Here is a 22,942-nt window from a genome sequence, read left to right as displayed (position 1 = left end):
TTGCCTTCAACACTTAAATGGTCGAATGAAAAATCTCAACAGTGAAGTGAAAATATAGGCATCGATGAAAAAAATAATAAATCTAAATCCCGTGCTGATACAACAATTACATTATGTGATCGACAAAGGAGAAGGTCGAAAGTTTGAGATAAACTTTAAGCTTTTTATGGAGCTTCTACAAGAAACAGTAAATCGAAATATTTGTAGAGAAAAGAAAAAAATAATAAGTCGAACAAAATTAATGTCAGTCAAAGGTGATGTCGAATAATATCAGTCTGATTAAAGTTGTTGAACGGCACATTCGTGGAGTTTAAGATATTTATCAATTTAATGGAGATCGAATTCATGTTAAAAATGATGAGTCAAGTTTGGTTGAAAATTTTAATACTTATCGACCTCCAACCAACGATCAGTTAGTCTAATGAGATCAGATATTAGATTCTTTAAACAATGTCAAAGGTTCAAATCCTGACGTTTGTGAATGGAGTAAACTCTGATCTGAATTAGTCGATCAATAGATCAGATACTAGTGATTAATTAAAAAAAAAAGCAGCACGATGTTATCAGTTCTTGAGGGCAAAACAGAACTAAATCATACACTGTCTATATTTGATCTATTTGTCTTTTGTCATCTACTACTTTGTACAGTTTCAGGCAGAGACTCCCATCCATGGGGTTCCCACAATCATGTGGCTACAAATCTATGATCCCTTCCATTTTCATTTCTTTGTTTACTGTTTCTGTTATTTGTCGATATAATGGACGATCTCCACAGTCAGCCGAGGGCCCGAGGGACCCTTTTGCCCTTGATATTCGCATTGAATGAATGATTTAGATTCCGTACCTGCAAAGGCATACCAGGTATGGAGGAAGAGAGCTTGTCTAGAAGGATCCCACAGTGGCAGACATCAATGAGGAAGCATTGCCATTCTTGCATCTGTCCTGCAATCGGAGACGAAAATGCATCCGAATAATTATCAATAATTCTGGTAGGAACAGTTGAGCAATCAAACCAACAAGCTATTCCCCCAAAAGAATGCATAATTCGGTATAGTAACCAAAATCAGCACAATTTTGCTATACCTACCCTGGCCGTTTCCATGAAAATGACATTGGTATGCTATTGCTGATCAACAGAACATCACCAAATGAAATTGCAGCTATATTCTAAAAGTCTAAAGCACACCACCAGGAAAATTCCAGTTTCAGTTAACTGTGATGCTTAAGAAAATTCCGCAATCGGAATTGGTTAGAGTAAATTACCTATCTAAAAATGTGGGGAGGGGGTGGGGAGGAAGAACACAGCAGCTCAATGATTGACCAAAAGAAGAAAATAGTCCAACTGAACAATATCTAATCTCGAATAACCTTTCCCAGTACCAATAACCTAATTAGATCTGTCTGGCACCATGCAAAACATGGAAGAAATAGTGCTACCATGTAGTTTTTCAACCCATCTATGTTACAAATGAAGAGGTTGTCTTCTGGTTTAAAAGAAAACTGTTGATATGACACAATGAACTACAAAAGCACAATTTAAAACATACACTGAAATGAAATAAATACAACTGTAGAAATGAGCTCTAAGCACAAAAAAAAAGGAAAAGACTACAAAAAAAATATCTTCCAGAGGCAAATACGCCAAATGAGAAGGTGGAAGCAAACTAAGTTCAGTGATTACTTCACCATTATTTTCAATGTGGATACGAGGGCTGAAGAAAACATTAATGACATCTCAAATTGCAGGCTACCGTAAGTAAGTTCACATCTCAAATTTCCAACAACATTCTTTCCACTTGCATGTAAAAATTGAACTACTGCCAACTACAACATGATCATCTTCATGGTACACTTACTTTTATATAGTTATCACTTTTGTTATTGTGGTATCCAGTGGTTCTATTTACTCTGAAATGCAGCTTTAACCACTCTCTGACTAATCCGTTGGTGTAAGCGTAAAATCCATGGGTACACCATCACTTTCTGGCATATCTCTAACCTCGTTGAGGAGTGTTGTAAGTTTCTTTGTCAGCTCCCTACGAATATAATCAGAACGCTCTTTCGTAATTGATGATTCTGTAAATAGAGTTTCAGTTAATGACTGGAATTCTTGAAACCATGCATCATCTTTGTGAAGAACAGAATGATCATCGTAAAACATCAAAGTGCTTTCCCTTCGCCATCTACTTAGAAAGTATTTGTCAGGAAGTTGAAAGTAGTTCTTATCTATAAATACACGAAGAGCATGTCTGCAGAGTATCCCAGAAGACTCAAACTCCTTACATGAACAGTGAATCTGTTCATCTTCTGGAATCCATACAACAAGACATTCACCATCAATCTTTCTGAAATGACGTACAAGATATGATCCATTGGACATTTCTGATGCAGCATACTGCATGCTTACTATTAATTCATTTTGTAGAGCATTGAATGCAAAGGGTGTAAGAATTTGACGTGAATGCTCTTCAATGGGTAAGCATGTTTTCATATGCATATACTGCATCTCTTGATGTGGCTGGTTTTGTACATTGGCTGCAACGCCAACCTGAAAATCAATCATAATAGCAACGAACATATCAAAAATGAAAAGAAATAGTAGAGGGATTCAAATACAGAATTTGTAATCGACATACCTGCTCAAAAAATCCACGCAAACATGATTGAGCACTGAAGATCCCTTTCAAGAAAGCATCTACAGACTTTGAATAGGCTGTTGTTGCCATTCGAGCAAGAAAATGAACTCTCACATATGACAGTGCCCAACATGTGCGAAGATTGTACAGTAAAGTAATATGTTTATCTGAACCAGGTCCAAATATGGAAACCATTTGATTCCATCGCAGCTCAAATTCCTCCGTACTCTCCAGGCGATACAATGTATCAAACTCTGATTTAAATTCTTCATACTGAGACCCAAGCTGAATTGAGAACCAGCTAGATACCTTGGGAAGAATGTCCCATATAGACATGACATGGTTAGTACTCGGTAATTCACTTCTTATAGCATCTCTAAGCCGTGGATCAAGATCACTTAAAATTGTCTGTGGACATCTCCCTTTCATGAAGCGAATAAGTGTCTGCACCAAAAGGCAAAGAAAAAAGTCTAAACGAAGAAGATACATAAAAGCCTACATAAAATGCAGAGTGTTAATGCATTAAACCTGTAAGGCCCATGCAAAGGAGCGTAATGTTTCATCTTGCAATAAAACACAACCAAAGAAAATTGGTTGACCATTGTTGTCAATTCCGAACCATGCCCCAAAAAGCATATCATATGTGATGGATCTATAAGTGGTTTCAAAATAAACAACATCACCGAACAAGGCATATGAATTAACAGAAACACCATATGACCAAGCAATGTTCTCAATCTTATCATTCTGATCTACTGTAAAATCATAAACAAAGTCTTGATCTGCCTCTTTTGTTGCTTTACATGCCTCAAGAAGTTCCAACGTATCATTTTCTCTTTTCTCATTGAGCAAAGCATCATTTTCTTGAACCAGTTTCTTCCGGTTTTGAACAAAAATTCCTAACATCTCTCTCAAAAAAAGGCAATTGCCCACCTTGAATGCCTTTTTCTAACTCCAAAACCTTCACTATACGATGTATAGGAAACCCAGCTTTCGAAAGTAGTAGAATCCTCTCCTGATCTGTCTCATGAATCTTCCTATATGCAGGCAAGAGTCGGACCTGGTCATCTTCTAAAAGTTCATGATTATGAACATTGCTAAACTGTACAACAAACCATTGAGAAACCCCATCCATTACTTCCTTAGACAAATACATCTTTGCATCACATCCACACCGCACCGATTTCCTATCTCTATGGTGTTCACCAGAAAGCTTTTTCCTCGCAGGTGCGAATCCGGAACGATAGCAAACGAAATCGCGCTTATAAATACCCAATTGAGGGCTCAGTCTAGACCTCTCTTTCCTAATAGAAAACCCATTTTTCCTAGCAAAATGTCCATAATACTCAAAAGCATCATCGTCAGTCTTAAAAACCATCCCGACATAGGGAGCAACCATGGCTTGGGACTGAAGTGATTCGGTTTTTACCATCTGGGAAGCTATTGATGTTTCTTCAGCATCTCCTTCATATGCTACATAACATTTCCAGTCACCACAAGGGCATTGCTGCCTTCTCAGCCACATGTTTTTCGATGCTATGGATGCCATTATATATAATCGGATCGAAATATATTCAACTACAACCAATGTCACTGCAATCCTAGACTCACCCAAAACCCTACAGCATAAACCCTTCAAGAATTAAAACAAATAATTAAAAACAACTGATTACGAAGCTACTCATTTGAGCTAAGAAACTTACATAACAAAGTGGTTAAGCAGTGAAGATCAACGTACAGTAAACCAATCGAAAAATGCTTTAAGCTTCCTTCTTATTGTTCTTCCTCTGCGTCCCCGACAAGCGGTCTACTTTTTCTTTATTTTCCCTTTTCCCTCGTATTATGAAAAGTCCTCGAAGATTACTACTGGGAAATGTCCACCATTAGGCCGCCATAGACACAGTTCATGGGCTAATCTGAGTGCCCAAAAAGATGGCTTTAGGCCCACAATCATCTAGACTCAAATAGTCAAATATAATGATGTCATACTTGAACTATTATTCTGAATATTATTACAGTATATATAATTTTTAATTAATTAATTTAATAATTATTAGCAGTGGTATTCAAGTAAAACAATAATATTTAGATATGACACTTATTAACAATATTAATTTCAATATCATAATAATACACCTAATGGTACTTTAATTAACACATGAAACATTTTAATAAAGTATATATATCACATTTGATCTTTTGTCAAAGTACAAGTATTATATTCGATATTTTATAAAAATTTATTATATTAAATATTTTAAAATTATATATCACATATTAAATATTTAGTTAAAAATATAAGTATAAGATGTAATATTATCCCTTTTACAATTAATATGAATAGTAAGCATGTTAAATTTTTTCTCGAAAAGCAATATATATAAATATATATATAATATAAATTTTAGGTAAATATGATTTTTTTTGTTTCTTTAACATTTATGTGTAATGTGAAAGTTAATTTTTTGTGTAATTAAGTATTTAACTTTTAATAGTATAATTAGATATTTGAGGTTTTCTACGCAATTAGGTATTCAGTATTTTTTAAATTATAATTGATTTATATATTCATAATTTTAATACCGTTTATTTACAAATATTATATTTGTTATAGATTCAAAGGTAAAGCTTTAAATTTTTTTAATATAGCACGTGTAATTTAAAAATAATAGACATCTAATTGTACCAAAAATAAAAGTCGGGCACCTAATTGCACCAAAAAGGTTTTAGAAACTAAAAGTTATATGTATCCTAAAATTTTACAAAAAATTTAGAATCATTTCAAATATTTTGGCATCCATATCTATATTGTATATATATTTTTATTAATATATTCTATTAGGGTTTAAGGTTCTTTTTTTTTTTGCTTTAAACGTGGTTGGTTCTTCTCTTCAACTTTGATTGATAAATGGTAGCATCAATCTTGATGTCGGTTACACCCGCTGGTATTTCTTGTTTTTATTTATTTTCTTATACTATATCTTTGATTTTTTTTCAATTTTTAATAACACTATCTTTATAGTACATTTTCTCTGTCTTTTAGTACATTTTTTGTTGTTTGATCATTATTTTTGTTTATTTTTTTTCCTCAGGATTGGGTTTGATATTCGCCACGACTGATTAAGATGAAGCTTATTTGTTATCATGCCTATCTTCATTGCTTTGGAATCTCGAATTGAATTTGGACGCATGATTTGCGTTCGTGGATTATTTTCCCACATCGCTCAACTCTGATTTACGATTTGTCAATAATCTTTCAATAGCTCTATCCCTTTTATAGTTCGTTTACCGATACAGTTAGATCTATTCGTATCTATCTTTTGTTCAAGTTTTTGATTAGGTTTTTAACATTTTACTCTTTGTGTGATCTTAATTGACTATTTTTTGTGTTGTTATAGAAAAATATCTTAATTATGTGTTTAGTTTACGATTATGGTTGTATTGTAATTATGAATATTTCATTTTTTTAATAAAATTAACTTGTTTAAAAAAAAACCCTTTGATTGAATTCTTGTCGCAAACTAATTGGATATGTTAAAGAAATTAAAATATCATTCTTAAAAATATAATTAAATTAATATAAGATTATTTTATTTTTGTATCGTGACGATGACCGTGGTCGGATATGATTTGGGAAAATTATTCCTAAAAATTTAAAATTTTCATATATTTTATAATTTTATATGTTTTTTTTGTATTAAAAATATATTTTCAATCCCTCATTAAATTTTAGAAGTTCATTTCTCCTAACAAAAAATTCTACTCGTATCCGTTGTACCCCATAGCTCGTCGGCGAAGATACTCGCAGGCATTTATGCGTTCTCCGGCACGGCTCTCGTCGGTTTAGAAGAAAAAAATTAAAGACTGCCAAAGAACACAGAGAGAGACAATCCAACTACATGTAACATCACTATTCGGAAACATTCAATTTTCAAGGGACATTAGACATTGCTTTCCACATTTTGTAAGGCAAGTTTAGAAGAATTACAACCTTTTCTGTACAAGCAATGCAAACTAGGAACCAGGCCGGACCATGTTGTTTTTGCTCACTCAAATCACCGAGGCTCCTCGTCCATTTGCTCCGGTCTGGCGGCTGAAACGTAGTCCAACAGTCCTTCTCCGGCTTTTTCACCATGAGCTTCGGTCGCCAAATGCGAAATGTCATTATCGCCACCAACAACACGGCCGTGGAAGCGAAAAGAGGTCAGAAGTAGGCGAGAACGGTGAGCAGACTCGGAGCTGCGTACGATAGAAAGGCGACAATCGATGAGACGAGGATCGTTACGATGAAATGATATCGGTATGGGTTCAGCTTCGGCTGGATATCAACTGGCTTCATTGCTAAGGAATAAGAAATCAAGCAAGGGAAGGAGAATTGCATGTGAGCATATGATGTGTAATGTGGAATGTATTAAGATTGTATAAGGTGGTTTGAGAAAACTAGTTTGCTTTCTACTTACGTTGTGTCTTGTTTTTCTTGGAGACATTATTCTTCTTTCCCCCTACATAATTCTACTTCCATTTTGGCTCTATTTTCTCTAATTACATTTATAGCCTTCCAACTTTTCAAACTATTAAACGGTCTAATTTGGTTTCAGTCCTTTTACTTATTCAATCTCTCTATTTTAATCTGATACAATTTGACCATCTACTTTTCTTTTAATAGTTTATGATGATTACAAAGTATTATCTATTCATAATCTTTCTTAGATATTAACAACACACACCTACATACGCAACTATTTGAACCCAAACCCTTTTAGGGGAACAAAACTCCCTTAAACTATTGGGACTACTGGATGAGTTCTTCCATACTATCTTACTTCTCCCTTACATATGGGAATAAGGGTCAGCTAATTTTACTTAAGATGACCAAAAATAAATAAATGAATTTGCATATGAATTAAATGCTTAAAGGTGTTTTATGAAAAAAAATGCATATTATCACTTTAACCCCTTAACTTAAATTTATTGACTTTACTATTAGACCAAACGCTAACATTATAAGAGTAGATGACTAGATTATGTTAAATTAAAGTAAAGAGATGAAATCTCAAATTTCAATATAATAGAGGGAGTAAAATCATATTTAAACCTAATATCAACAAGTTTAAAATTAATAAGGGTAGGTCGATTGAACATTAATTTTGAATTTGGATTCGAATTTTGTACAATCATTATTGGATTCTTCTTTTAAAAGAAGGAAAAGGAATGATGTGTGTTGGGAATATATGCTTTGTCCACTACTAGGATTGGGCGGTTGCTTTGTCCTTCTGGCTGCTGCTCTATGGAAATGAAGATTAAGATTAGATTAGACATAATGATAAAAATACCTTCTAACGTTGTATAAATAGTCATTTTATTTCTTATTTTTTCTTAGACAATTTTATCCCTTAACTTTTAATTTTTGATCAAAACAAACCATGTTGGATGAAAACCGTTAGTTGACTAACAATCAATCTATGTTACTAACGTGTCATTTGTCGCGTCACCCAAAGTAATGATATGGTATGTATCATGTCAGTAACATGGATTGATTACAACAAACGATTTTTATTCTATAGGGTATGTTTTGACCAAAAATTAAATGTTAAGAGATAAAATGCTCCCAAAAAATAATATATTAAAAAATAATCATTTGTGCAAACGTTGGGGTAATTTTATCATCATGACATGCCAAAATTAGCCTACAGTATTTATCAAAACAATCGTTTTGGTCCTCTCTTCTTTTTCTAGAGCATTTTGACTCAACGTTTCATTTTGGGGGTAAAAATACCACTCTATGGATGAAAATCGTTAGTTGAACACATAATTAATGTTCCAAAATATGATTCTTTTACCCTAAAATAAAACGTTGATGCCTAAAATGTTCTAAAAAGAATAAGGCCAAAATAACTATTTTGTTAACTGTTAGGGGGTGATTGGATCATGGAATATAAGATTCCTGGTGGGTATTTTTTTTTCTAGATTCAAAATCCCATGTTTGGATGGGAAATATTCCCTCTAGGAAGGAATAATATATTCCAAACAGTAAAAAAAATTCTCCGTTTATTAGGAATGTTATTCCCATGCTTTTCTTAGGTATTCTTTTATTCCCTGTTCTATGGGCTAAAATACCCTCTTTTCCCGTTTACCTCCGCTTTTTCTCCCAAGCGTTCTTTGTTCTTGATTTTGATTTCACAATCTTATCTCCAATCCAATCTCTTTGATTTTCCACCGTTAATTCTTTCATTCTTGTATCTTCCACGATTCCAAGCTCTCTCTCTTATCTTCTCTTAAATCCCATATTTTCCCCAGATTTTTTTCTTTTCTTTTCCTCCCCTCTTTTCTCAGGAAAGAACGAGAAAGGAAACTTGTTTAAGGTATACCCAGATCTTGTTCACTTCTTGCTTCAGTTTTTATCGTTTTCACAAGTTTGTAAACTGTAGGTTTCTCTTGATTTTCTGAATATCCTCTGTTCTATTACTTGGGTGTTTGTTTCTCAGGAAAAAAAGAGAGAACCTTTTTACTTCTTGGGGTCCAGTTTTTCATCATTGTCTCAAGGTTTTGAACAATGGGTTCCTCTTGAATTTATGAAACAAGGGGAAATATTTGGTCTGGAAGAGTGATTTCAATCAAAAGATCCAAGCTTTAGTGAAAGAAAAAGAAAATGAAAATCTAGTGTGATGTTTGTGAAAGAGCACAAGCAACAGTGATATGTTGTGCAGATGAGGCTGCACTTTGTGCTAAATGTGACATTGAAGTTCATGCAGCTAACAAGCTTGCAAGCAAGCACCAAAGGCTTCTCCTTCAGTGCCTTTCCAACAAGCTTCCTCCTTGTGATATTTGCCAGGTTCAGAATTTCGCTTTTTCTGGTTTATTTCATGAATTTTTTGTAATCTTATTTATCACTAGCGTTACGAAATCCGAACATAGTAATAGTATAAGAAATTAATCACGTCGTACTATGGATTTGAATCCTCTTAATACATGCTGAGTTTGAATGTTCTAACATAGACTGTGAATCTTGTGCATATATGTCATACAGGACAAAGCAGTTTTCATCTTTTGTGTTGAAGATAGAGCCCTTTTCTACCGTGATTGCGACGAACAGATCCATCCTGTCGGTAGCCTTGCCGCGAACCACCAAAGGTTCCTCGCCACCGAAATCTGAGTCGCCTTGAGTTCGAGTTGCAATAAAAAGACTGAAAACAATGTGTTGGAGCCACCCAACAAGAGTGCACCTCAGACTTCAATGAAAACGCCGCAACATCAGCACTCAAGCTTTGCTTCCCAATGGGCTGTTGATGATCTGTTAGAACTCTCGGACATTCAATCTCTAAACAAGGTGAGAAACTATTATTAATCCAACACTACGATTCGAGTTCGATTGAATTTTATTCGTCTTCCAATAATTTTTTTGTTCCTTGTTTTGTCGCAGAAAGAGCAGTTTGAGCTTGGAGAGCTTGAATGGCTGGCAGACATTGGTCTTTTCGGTGATCAATTGCCTCAGGAGGCTTTAGCACATACCGACCTACCCATGCCTCTTAAGAAGCCTAGAATCGAGATCCCAGACGATGACGACGAGTACTTCATGGTCCCTGATCTAGGATGAGGTTGTATGCGATGTGATCAAACTATATAGTTTCATATGTACGCATAGCATCTCGTCTTGCTTTCCGATTATGTTGCCTTCGTTTTTCTTTATAGGAACAAGTTTTCGATGCGCTTTCGAACATGAACATACATATATGATCTTCAAGTTCATGGGAAATCATACTGCAATTTCATATAGATTTGGCTTGATCAATTCTAGAAGAGTTGTTTTTGAGGTGAATAAGATACTATTTGTTCAAAATCTTTTTAGCCTATTAATAATATATATATACGTTTTACAGAAATTGTTTGAAACCCGAATCTTTTAGGAAGAATAATAGTCTTTTTATACTACTGATGTTACTCAACATATTAATGAAAGTTATAGTTGTGTTTCAATCCCATTAAGGAGAATAATATTCTCTTTTACTATTGGATTTACATGTAAATTCCCGTTGAGTGACTCATATACCAAAATTAGATGTGCGACGTGAGTCGGTCCGGTTTAGTCGGGAAGAAGACTTGGAACCTGAAGACAACAAAAAAGAATTAAAAAAAAATTAAATAAATAATTTGAACCATGGACAAATCTAGTGACAGCTCCATGCTTGTTTCACCAAATTACAAAATTTTTGTATAATATTTTTTGTTGATAGAAAGTAGGTTGAAAGGAGTAAAGATCAAATTTTGTGCCTTAGATAAAGAAACCAGTTCACTATCTTTCTACTTGATGTTCAGCGTCTTTACTTTATTATCATCGTGTAAATTATACCATCTAAATGTAACTGTTTATACCTTATGCCCCCTAACTTACGTTACCATCAAATAAAATCTTCAAAGAAACGGATTCGATCTCATCCTCTTCTTCGAATTCCGTTGTCGTTGCAATGGTTTTAGCTTCAGTGTTCGCACTTGTTCATTTGATAAGGTTGAGGTCGGACACCAGAGCTCTTCAAGCGTTGAGACGTTCTATTGACCCCAACATGATTCCACCGTCGTCGTACATCAGTTCGTGGGATTTCTCGGTGGATCACTGTTTCGTTTCCTGAGATGAAGAAAACTTCTATAGCTCTAAGCCATATTTGTTTTGTATGCAAGATTTACACATGATCCATTGAGACAGCAGAAAAAGCAATGTTTTATTTTATTTAAGCATTGCAAAAAAAATAATGAATTTTAAAGCACAATGAGAAGACAACAACATTTTATTAAAATATTAACAATATAATGATGAATGACGGTGAAATATAAAATTATAGATAATATGATTTTTAGTGTTATATTTTCTTACTTATTTGAATTATGTTTTTGTAATATAAATTAATGAGATAAATAATAATGATAAAATATGCATAATTAAGTATAAATATAAAAGATAAATAAATAAATTATTGTATATAGAAGATATAATAAATATTATATATTAGATAACAAAAATAATTTACATCTTTTTATTATTATGAATATCTATGAAGAATTTCCACAATGTAAACATTTAGTTAAATGTTGATGTAAAATTTTAATATATTTTTACATAAATTATGTAAAAATTAATATTAATTAAAATTAAAATAATACATGATATATTTAAATACTCAAGTAATATATTATCAACAAATAGAATTTTTATATAAATAATTTTTATTTAAATATTTAGAATTTCACTTGTTAAAAAACAAATATAAAACAAGGACAATTTGGTAAAATATACATTCCAGTAATCTTTTATTCCTCCAACCAAACACTGTAATCTTACATTCCTGCCAAACCAACCAAACACAGTAATGTAACATTCCCAGTAATCCTATTCCCTGGTAATCTTTTATTCCCACTGGTAATCTTACATTCCGTGAACCAAACACACCCTTAGGGATATTTTTGCTCTAAAATAAAATGTTTGAGGGTCAAAATGCTCATTAAAAAGAATAATGATCAAAATGACCATTTTAATAAACAATGGGGACTAATTTTGACATTATAACATTAGATTACTAATTGGGAATCTTACTTTTTCTTATAATATTCTCATATGTGCATAAATCAACTTACCTCAGTAGTTAAATAAATCGTTGTTGTTTCTAAAGATCACGGGTTCAAGCACCAACAACTGCAAGGGTAATTAATTATTTATTGTTAAATAGTTAAAAATATTTAAAACATATATTACTTTGTAATCAATTTTGTTTAGTATATATATGTGTGTGTGTATCCTTACCTAGGGATGACAAAAAAACCTGAACCTTTCGGGGAAAACCGAAAACTGAATTAAACGAGTCTGGTTCGGAGATGATAAACGGAGATAGGAAAAAACTAAATTTGTTAAACAGGGATGGGTTTGGTAATCTCCGCCCCGATTACCCGATACCTGGCCCGATAAATATTAAAAATAATTATTATATATATATAATATTAATAAATTTAATTTAAATTAAAAATATATATAAAGGAGATTAAGATTTAGGAGAACACATCTTGACCTACTCGTCACTTTCTCTGCGACTGCTCTCAAGTCTTGCTTCGCGGATCTTCACCTTCCTTGCTCTGCTGCTGGTGAAAATTACATGTTTAAATAATCGTTTATGTTAAACGGGGATACCCGTTTCCCCGCGATTTTTTAACCGGAGACAGATACATATTTTTTAAACAGGAACAGGAAAGGGAGACCAATACCCGACTCGAAACCGTCCCGTTGCCATCCTTTCAAATTTGATCACACAAAAGCAGGCCTAAAGAGTGAAGCCCTTGGGTACAATTTTATTAAAGACATTGTGAATTAGAATTTTTTTGTCATTGGACTATTAAATTATCAACGATACGATAATGTAGTCTCTACATTCCTCTCTTTATTGCGGAAAACAAACAAATCAAAAATATGAATTCACTGGTATTTACGGTATCTGTAAAAGATGTCAAACAATAATAGTTTCTGATAACAATTGAAAATAGAAAAACTCTAAATTTAATAAAGAATATGATAAAGAAAAACTCTTTATAATTTAAGGACCAAAATGAGAGAAATCCTAAAATCCAGTAGTTAATGGTGTAGTAATACCATAAAAAGACCTTCCAAAGATTAGCTTAATCGCAATCGACACCAAGATTAGTGGAGAATTCAATTGTGCTATAATTAACATAAAAAGAACCGTTAACCTTAAGCAAAGTTTATTGTTTTGTCTCGGTCATTGGGTGTTGGTGGGATTGACGATAAAGATGAATACATAATTTTATATTTAAGGATGAATTTATAAAATTATAACATATATGATTAATTTATAAAATATTAATGGAACAAAAGTAGCTTTTAATCGAAAATATCAAAAAATTTAAAATTTCAGCATCCGCTCACTCCTTTTTATAATCCGTCTCATATCTTAACAATCTCCAAATGGCTTATCCGCGTTTAAATCTCTGGTTATCACTTTCAGATTAGGGTCATCAATATCTCATTAACTTGGTTCATTCAAACCGTGTTTGAGTGCCCTCATGAACCCTACAAGAACAAGCCCTAGGTTTCTGCAATGTTGTTAGAAGACAAACTCAATTATTAGTGTCGGCAAGAAGAGTGTAGAAAGCTAAAAACGTGGGAAGCAAATTCAAGGCTGAAATCTTATCAAAATTAGAGTAGAACACGGCATGGAAGTATCTAGCAAAATTTAAGTTGGTTTATTACATATATATAAATATGTGTGTTTAGGTCCAAGTGAGTGTGAGTAACGAGAAAAAAATTAGAGAGAATTTAAAAGAAAGTTTAGCAAAGCTTGTAAACTAGCCGAAGCTAGTGTTGTAATATTATAATATTGAGAGTGTCGTTGTAACATATTTTCTTTCGTATCAATAAATAAAAGTTAGAGTTATAAATTACTGAGTGTCCATCTACGCTTCCAACAAGTGGCTTCAGAGCTTAGTTCGAGTTCAACGTGATGGAGAAGATGTCCAACATGATTCAACCACAAATTCCGAGATTGACAAAGACGAATTATGGAAATTGGAGCATTCAAATGAAGGCGTTACTAGGCTCCCAAGAGTGTTGGGATATACTCAATGATTGTTACACCGAGCCTGAAAATGCAGCAATAGAAACAGCCCTGGCCAATGAAGAAAAGAAGGTATTGAAGGAATCTCGGAAAAAAGACAAAAGAGTGTTGTTCTTTATTTTTCAAGGAGTAGACAAATCTACCTTTGAAAAAATTTCTGATGCGAAGACCGCAAAACAAGCGTGGGAGATTTTGCAAAAATCTCTACAAGGTGCCGAAAAAGCAAAAAATGTACGCTTACAAACTCTCCGAGCTGAGTTTGAGATGTTAAAAATGAAAAATACAGAAACCATCGATGATTATATTAGCCATGTGAAAGCGGTCATAAATGAAATGAAAAGAAATGGCGAATCACTCGACGATGTTAGAGTGATGGAAAAAAATTTGCGGTCATTAACAAGAAAATTTGATTACGTGATTGTGGCAATCGAAGAATCAAAAGATTTATCTCAGATATCGATCGATGAGCTTGTGGGTTCACTTCAAGCCCATGAGAAGAAAATAAAACAAAATGAAGATTCAGAAAATTTGGAGCAAGCTCTACAAAGCAAGATGAATGTCAACGAATGAGAAGCTAGCAGCAACTACACACGAGGTTGAGGAAATCGTGGTGGTTATCGTGGAAGATACAGAGGAGGACGATGAACTCGTGGACGTGGTGGTAGATCATATGGCACCGATCAAATGTGTGAAAGCAATCCAACATCAGGTCGTGGACGAGGATTCAGAGGCCGAGATAGGGGCAAATATCAACAAGGAAGTAAATTCCAGGTACAATGTTATAATTGCAATAAGTATGGACATTATAGTTATAATTGTAGATCTGCTCCTAAACAAGAAGAAAGAAATAACGTAGCAGCAGCTCAAGAAGAAAAAATTGAAAAATCTCATGTATTCTTCACTTATAAAGGAAATGAGGAATTCAAGAAAAATATTTGGTATCTTGATAATTGTGCCAGCAACCATATGTGTGTTCAAAGGGAACTGTTTGTGAAATTAGATGAAACAGTTCATGGGCGAGTAATGTTCGGAGATGACTTGCACGCAGAAATAAAAGGAAAATGCGAAGTCATGATTACTCAGAGAAATGGAGAAAAGAAATATATTTCAGATGTTTATTATGTACCTGCTTTGAAAAGCAATATCATCAGTCTTGGTCAACTCCTGGAAAAAGGATACGAAGTACATATGAAGAACCGCTCGCTTGCCATCAAAAATAAAGAAGGAGAATTGATAGCCCAATCTGATATGACTCGAAATCGTCTCTTTACAATTGATATCAAGTCGGGAGAAGTCAAGTGCATGAAGACCGCGATCAAAGATGGTTCATGGCTATGGCATCTAAGATATGGACATCTTGGATTTTATGGTTTGAAGATGTTATAAAAAACAAACATGGTGAAAGGACTACCAGAGATCAACCCTCCAAATCAATTATGTGAGGCTTGCATCAAAGGAAAGCAACATAGACAAAGCTTTGAAGTTGGTAGATCCTGGCGTTCCCGAAGACCGCTGGAGATAGTACACACAGATATAGCAGGTCCTTTTGACATACCATCGCTTGGCGGTAACAGGTACTTCCTAACTTTTATTGATGATTTTAGCAGGAAATGTTGGATTTACATCTTGAAAGAAAAGTCAAAAGCGCTGGAAAAATTGAAAGAATTCAAAGCAATGGCGGAAAAACAAAGCGGTCAATATTTGAAGATACTCAGATCAGATAGAGGAGGTGAATATACATCAAAGTTATTTGAAGAATTTTGCAAAGAGCATGGCATCATCCATCAACTGATAGCCAGATACACGCCACAACAAAATGGAGTTGCAGAAAGAAAGAATCGCAAAATCCTAGACATGGCAAGAAGCATGATAAAATGCAAGCAACTACCGAGAAATTTATGGGCTGAAGCAGTTCGATGTGCAGTTTACCTATTGAACAGATGTCCAACAAAAAGTGTGAAGTATATGACGCCAAACGAAGCATGGAGTGGTCAGAAACCAAGAGTTGGACACCTCAAGATTTTTGGATGCATCGTACATGCCCACGTTCCTGAACAGATCAGAAAGAAGCTTGATGACAGAGGAGAAAAATGTATTTTCATTGGCTATGATGAAAGAAGCAAAACTTACAGATTATATAATCCTCTTACCAAGAAGATAATTATTTCAAGAGATGTCGAGTTCGATGAAGCATACTATTGGAGATGGAGCAAAGAGGAAAAGAAAGTTGAAGGACTATTTTTTAAAGATGACGATCTTATCAATCAAGATGAACAAGCTGATGATCAAGGTCCTCAACAAAATGTACCATCGTCCTCAAGCAGCAACAGCGATGCCAGCAACATAATAGAAGATTCTGAAGCACCTCCCACAGAACTTCGAAGATCCACAAGAGAGAGAAGAATGCCAGAAAGGTACAACGATTATGAACTAAATAATGTTTCACTTTTCTGCTTACTTGTGAACAGTGATCCAATAACATACGAAGAAGCGGTTGAAGATGACAAATGGAGAAATGCAATGGATGAAGAAATTGCTTCAATTGAAAGAAATGATACATGGGAGCTAACAAGACAACCAGAAGGTCATAACCCAATTGGAGTAAAATGGGTTTACAAGACAAAGACCAATAAAGAAGGAAAGGTCGAGAAGCACAAAGCGAGGCTAGTTGTCAAAGGCTATAAAAAAAACAAGGAATAGACTATGATGAAGTATTTGCTCCAGTAGCAAGGATTGAGACCATCAGACTTCTCACAACAGTCGCAGCACAAAAAAGATGGAAAATTTATCAAATGGATGTGAAGTCAGCATTTCTAAATGGCTACCTAAAAGAAGAAGTTTATATTGAGCAACCACCTGGATACATTAAAAATGGACATGAAGACAAAGTTTATCGATTGAAGAAAGCTCTATATAGTCTGAAGCAAGCCCCGAGAGCATGGAACACGAGGATTGATGAATATTTCCAGAGAAACGAGTTCATGGAGAGTCCATACGAGCATGCCTTATACACAAAGAAAAATGAAGAATGTGATATCATGATCGTGTGCTTATATGTGGACGACATGATTTTCACAGGAAATAATCCAGGTATATTCGATGATTTTAAGAAAACTATGACTAAAGAATTTGAAATGACAGATATTGGAGAAATGTCATACTTCCTTGGAGTTGAAGTTAAGCAAATGCAATAAGGAATATTTATATCACAAAAGAAGTATGTAGAAGAAATTTTAAGAAAATTTAGAATGAAAGATTGCAAGTCGGTAGCTACTCCAGCAGAACCAGGAGTCAAATTAAGTGTGAATTCAACAAGAGAATAAGTGAATCCGACGTTGTTTAAAAACATCGTTGTAAGTCTAAGGTATCTGGCTATCACACGACCAGACATAACATACTCTGTGGGATTGGTAAGTAGATTCATGGAGAATCCGAAACAAGATCATTGGATTGCAGTAAAAAGAATCCTCAGGTATGTCAAAGGTACAACAGGTCATGACTTATTCTACACGCATTCAGAAAATTCAAAGCTGGTTGGTTATTCTGATAGTGATTATGGGGGAGACTTAGACGATCGGAAAAGCACAACTGGATATCTATTTCATATCGGCTCTGCAACATTTTCATGGTCATCAAAGAAGCAACAAACGGTAGCTCTTTCAACATGTGAAGCAGAATACATAGTCGCAGCAGCGTGCACTTGCCAAACAATGTGGTTAAAGAATATTTTGAACGAGCTAAATTTGGCACAAGAAGAACCAATTACAATCTATGTCGACAACAAGTCTACAATTTCCCTTGCTAAGAATCCAGTCTCCCATAGCCGAAACAAGCATATTGATACAAATTATCATTTTATACGAGAGCAGGTGAAGAAAAAAAAATGTGGAGCTAATTTACTGCAGAACTGAAGATCAAATAGCATACATTTTCACAAAACCATTGAGAGCAGATATATTCAACCGACTCAAAGAAAAGCTCGGAATGGAAAATCGAGTTTGAGGGGTAGTGTTAGAAGACAAACTCAATTATTAGTGTCGGCAAGAAGAGTGTAGAAAGCTTAAAACGTGTATTACAAAATTTTATCAAAATTAGAGTAGAACACGACATGGAAGTATCTAGCAAAATTTAAGTCGGTTTATTACATATATAAATATGTGTGTTTAGGTCCAAGTGAGTGTGTGAGTAACGAGAAAAAAATTAGAGAGAATTTAAAAGAAAGCTTAGCAAAGCTTGTAAACTAGCCGAAGCTAGTGTTGTAGTATTGTAATATTGACAGTGTCGTTGTAACATATTTTCTTTCGTATCAATAAATAAAAGTTCGAGTTATAAATTACTGAGTGCCCATCTACGCTTCCAACAAATGTTTAGCGCTTAAGGAATCCATTTAATTTCTTCCCCAAAAGGATGATCTTTCACCATAACATTACCAAGTTAGAAAAACTCAACGACTCCTCGTCAATTTCATACACCATCAATGTATTATCGTATCATAAACTTAGATATGAACATAGCTCGAGTGTTGAAAAGAATGACAACCAAGCAAAGCATTTCAATTTTTAAAATGATTAGAATAAAGATAACTCAAAATTCTCGATTTGTCTCCCTATTATTGGCTTAGTTGCTTTTTGATTTATCTGTCATACACTAAAGTTTGCAGCAAATGGCACCAGCTAATACACTTTTGGTACAACGCATGTATATATACATATTTATATATATATAGTTTATGAATTTAATTTTAGGGAAAGTCGACTAACATATGATTAGGTTTAAGTGGTAATTAATATTATAGTTATGATAATGAATCATTTAGAGAAAAGAAATGAAAAGTTGGCATCATTGTCAAATAATGATAATATGAATGAAAGTGAAGCTTAGTTGCTTTTCGGATATTTGCTTAAGATTAAGGTAAGCTTTCCTCTCTTTGCGGTCAATTCCTTCAAGTAATGGACTCTCTCACTTTCTTTAACTAAAATACTAAACCCATTTATATATATATATATTCCTTAACAACCCCAAGTCTTCTGTTATTGTTGCTGCTGCTGCTGCTGCTGCTGGTATCGTTGGGTGCAGTATCAAGTGCCGGAAACATAAACACGTTATCGGGGAAAAAATGGTGTGTCCTGAGGAATCATTCGCGGGGCATGTCGTGTTAGAGCTCACCCGATTGCAGAACCAACTCAAAGGTTGTCTGATGATTTTGTTTCTGAAACTGAACATGTCATGTTACTTGTTACTGACCAATTGTGAATGTTGTTCCAGAAAAGGGAAGGGAGTTAGGTTCTGCACAGGCTGAAATCAAAGCTTTGAGAGCAACTGAAGCATTGAAGGATAAGGCCATACAAGAAGTAGGAGAAATTATATTATGTTGGATTGATGTATTTAATTGATGTTATCATGTTTGATTAATGTAGCTTAATGTGCAGCTCCAGAGTGAAGTTCAAAAGTTGGATGAGAAACATAGGGTCACTGAGAATGTCCTTGAATATAAGGTTAGGTGCCTTTAGTTTTCTTGATAGTGATCTCTGTACTTTTATTAATGTGCAGCTCCAGGGTGTAGTTTTCTTGAATTAATCGTATTCCGACTGTAGAACCTCGAAATCAAGAGGCTGACGAATGAGAAGAAAGATGCATTGGCTGCTCAGTTTGCTGCTGAAGCAACTCTCAGAAGAGTGCATTCAAATCAAAAGGATGATGATGGTGTTTCTATCGAATCCGTCATTGCTCCTCTCGAGGCGGAGATTAAAATGTACAAGAACGAGATCGCGGCACTGCAGGAAGATAAGAGGGCATTAGAACATCTCACTAAGTCGAAAGAGTCCGCCTTGCTCGAAGCAGGGCGGATTTTGAGAAGTGCTTTAGAAAGGGCTTTGATAGTTGAGGAAGTTCAAAATCAGAACTTTGAGTTAAGGAGACAGATTGAGATATGTCAGGTAAGTTAACTGAACGGACCAAGTGAACACCCTTGTAAGGGATTCGAAATCGTTTTAACACATCGAAATTGTATATCTTAATGCAGGAGGAGAACAAGATCCTTGAGAAAACCAATCGCCAGAAGGTGTTAGAGGTCGAAAAGCTAACCCAAACGATTAAGGAACTCGAGGAGGCGATTTTGGCTGGTGGGGTTGCTGCTAATTCTATCCGTGACTATCAGAGACAAATTTCAGAACTTAATGTATGTTCCATGCTTACAAGAACTATCCTAGTTAGTTCTTCATATAGTTATTAACAGCAATGAGTTGATTAATGCAGGAAGAAAAGAGGACACTTGAGAGAGAGCTTGCAAGGGTTAAAGTCTCGGCAAACCGTGTGGCGGCCGTCGTGGCAAACGAGTGGAAGGATGAGAATGACAAAGTAATGCCTGTCAAGCAATGGCTGGAAGATAGGAGGCTGTTGCAGGTAAATTATTTGAAAATAAGTCAATGTTGATAAATTTCCTCGAACGTAACATATTTATTCGATCAACGAATCACAAAATTCGTGTGTTTACAGGCGGAGATGCAGAGATTAAAGGACAAACTAGCAGTGTCGGAGAGAACAGAAAAGGCAGAAGCACAGCTTAAGGAGAAATTCAAGCTAAGGCTCAAGATAATAGAAGATGGCTTAAAACATGTATCAAGTTTGTCACCGAAACCAGCCAAGTCCAGCAATATCTTAGCTCTTTTAACAGGAAGCAGTGGACCAAGGAAGAGGTCTACCTCACAGCCACGGGGTTCCACCATAAGTGGCTCTTCGCATCAGCAGCCGAGTGTAGAAATCGAAACAGCCAATGCCAGAATGAAACAAGGTGGTAGCTTGAAATATAGGGCTGCACCAGAAGAAAATATGGTAAGGAGAAATTTGTGGGCGTCTAGGTGTAAGGTTGCTGATGGTAGTGAAAAGCAAAATGAAGAAATGAAGGTAAACGCGGATGCTAATGTACGGAAAGACAGTGCCGCCGCCGATAGTGGTGCCGAAGATATGGTTTCGGGGTATTTGTACGACAGGCTTCAGAAAGAGGTGATCAATCTAAGGAAGTTTTGTGACGCTAAAGATAGCAGTTTGAACGCTAAAGATGAAGAGATAAAGGTGAAGCACTAGTACTTGTTCCCTTGTTTGTCTGTCTGTATGTATGTATGTATGTATGTATGTATGTATGTATGTATGTATGTATGTATGTATGTATGTATGTATGTATGTATGTATGTATGTATGTATGTATGTATGTATGTATGTATGTATGTATGTATGTATGTATGTATGTATGTATGTATGTATGTATGTATGTATGTATGTATGTATGTATGTATGTATGTATGTATGTATGTATGTATGTATGTATGTATGTATGTATGTATGTATGTATGTATGTATATATGTATGTATGTATGTATGTATGAATTACTGAAAGAGGTAATTCTTTTTACAGATGCTGATGAAGAAGGTCGAAGCATTGTCAAGAGCCATGGAAGTGGAGTCTAAACGAGTGAAGAAAGAAGCACTAATCAAAGAAAAGAAGAATGAATCAGCCAAAATGGAGGATACCAGAAAGATGAGAAACATCAACAACTCTCCTAGAAGGTTGGTTGATATACATTTAGTCGCCAATACTCGATCCAGCTCGTTGGATCATATCATCATGAGATACGATCCAACAGGCTCAATCGAGTTTATGACAAAACTTGTTATTTCTACACTGTTAGTGGATCGTTTGGACTTGAATACGACAATGTTTATTGAGCAGGGTAAGCCAGACATCTTGAAGAGTGGCCATGGATGGTGGAAGTTGAAGAAGAATTGGAATTCATTTGATTCATTGTCCATGTCTTGGTTATGATTGTGAGTGTAAATATTGAATTGAAATGGGTTTTTCTTGCTAATAAAAGCTAGTTAAAGAAAGACAAAGTTGATTGTGGATGATGAGAATGGGTTTGTAATGGTTAAAAGAAGAATCATAGGGTTAAAAGAAGAATCATAGGATGATGATGGTGATTGTTCCTATTGTGTTTTGCTAATGTACTTGAGATTGACATGACACTCCCCTGTTCCCCCCCCCCCCCTTAAATGCAGTTTTTCTATTGCTAGATTGTGATTTAAAAAAAAAATCAGGTGGCAAAAATTTTATTCCGACCTGCCGGATTCGAACCAGCGACCTAAGGATATCAGACAGAAGATTTTCCTACTACAGTCCTCCGCTCTACCAACTGAGCTAAGGTCGGAATTGACCTGGTTATGGAAAATAAATATTTGGAATATACATAATTTGAAAGCAACTTTAAACACAACCTATTCCTTGAAACTGTAATATAAATTAAAGCAAACGTAAATCATAATTTATCACAAAGTAAATAATAAATTTAAGATATAGTGTCAAAATCAGCCCCTCAACGTTTATCAAACTGGTCATTTTAGCCTCTAATTGTAAACGTTAAGATTTGAACTCTTAACAATGTTTAAAAATTTAATATCTTATTCTATTGGACTAACTGGTTATTGATTTTATTTTCTTTTATTTTCATTTGGTGTTTTAATTTAAAAGAAAAAAATGGGGGGGGCGCTTGACTAATGTATATACATTTCTGTACACTATATAATTAATTTAGTTCAATCAACCCAACCAATAAAAGAAAACTTTAAATGCAATGAATGAACCTGGTTTTAATTAATTAGTAATATTATTTAAGGAATTTACTAATTGATTGGTTAATCCAGTAA

The 22,942-nt window shown here is 34.6% G+C and overlaps 2 protein-coding genes, 1 non-coding gene and 1 pseudogene across 4 annotated transcripts; 2 read left to right on the top strand and 2 right to left on the bottom strand.

Annotated features, from left to right (window-relative positions):
* Positions 1-1,525: 1,525 nt before the first annotated feature.
* Positions 1,526-4,477, bottom strand: LOC120146961 (annotated as a pseudogene).
* Positions 4,478-9,227: 4,750 nt separating this feature from the next.
* Positions 9,228-10,253, top strand: LOC120146972 (B-box zinc finger protein 25-like). Its single transcript, XM_039160455.1, has 3 exons — positions 9,228-9,468; positions 9,664-9,963; positions 10,057-10,253. Exons 2-3 carry the CDS (start codon positions 9,871-9,873, stop codon positions 10,228-10,230), a joined length of 267 nt encoding a protein of 88 aa, XP_039016386.1. The 5' UTR covers positions 9,228-9,468; positions 9,664-9,870; the 3' UTR covers positions 10,231-10,253.
* A 9,014-nt stretch (positions 10,254-19,267) lies between these two features.
* Positions 19,268-22,180, top strand: LOC120146963 (microtubule-associated protein 70-5-like). Of its 2 annotated transcripts, none has more exons than XM_039160438.1 (9): positions 19,268-19,434; positions 19,511-19,596; positions 19,675-19,740; positions 19,840-20,181; positions 20,268-20,423; positions 20,501-20,647; positions 20,741-21,148; positions 21,657-21,808; positions 21,972-22,180. In XM_039160438.1, exons 1-9 carry the CDS (start codon positions 19,362-19,364, stop codon positions 21,988-21,990), a joined length of 1,449 nt encoding a protein of 482 aa, XP_039016369.1. In that variant the 5' UTR covers positions 19,268-19,361; the 3' UTR covers positions 21,991-22,180. The 2 variants fall into 2 exon arrangements, with proteins under 2 accessions (XP_039016369.1, XP_039016368.1); XM_039160437.1 differs by having other exon boundaries at positions 20,741-21,316; positions 21,972-22,179.
* A 172-nt stretch (positions 22,181-22,352) lies between these two features.
* TRNAY-GUA lies at positions 22,353-22,446 on the bottom strand. The gene is made up of 2 exons: positions 22,410-22,446; positions 22,353-22,388 (listed from the first exon to the last, which is right to left on the bottom strand). It is a non-coding gene; the product is annotated as a tRNA-Tyr (tRNA).
* Positions 22,447-22,942: the final 496 nt, after the last annotated feature.

Source organism: Hibiscus syriacus, unplaced genomic scaffold (genome assembly GCF_006381635.1).
Source record: "Hibiscus syriacus cultivar Baekdansim isolate YM2019G1 unplaced genomic scaffold, ASM638163v2 tig00110933_pilon, whole genome shotgun sequence".
Taxonomy (NCBI): Eukaryota; Viridiplantae; Streptophyta; class Magnoliopsida; order Malvales; family Malvaceae; genus Hibiscus; species Hibiscus syriacus.
The sequence above is the reverse complement of the archived record's forward strand: the minus strand, read 5'-3'. Positions and strand labels throughout refer to the sequence as shown.

Excerpts from the sequence above, each read along its gene's own strand:
- LOC120146972 (XM_039160455.1), top strand. The coding sequence starts at position 9,871 with ATGAAAACGCCGCAACATCAGCACTCAAGCTTTGCTTCCCAATGGGCT. Across the intron at positions 9,964-10,056 it reads ACATTCAATCTCTAAACAAG|AAAGAGCAGTTTGAGCTTGG; the intron begins GTGAGAAACTAT and ends GTTTTGTCGCAG.
- LOC120146963 (XM_039160437.1), top strand. The coding sequence starts at position 19,362 with ATGGTGTGTCCTGAGGAATCATTCGCGGGGCATGTCGTGTTAGAGCTC. Across the intron at positions 19,741-19,839 it reads AGAATGTCCTTGAATATAAG|AACCTCGAAATCAAGAGGCT; the intron begins GTTAGGTGCCTT and ends TTCCGACTGTAG. Across the intron at positions 20,648-20,740 it reads AAGATAGGAGGCTGTTGCAG|GCGGAGATGCAGAGATTAAA; the intron begins GTAAATTATTTG and ends GTGTGTTTACAG.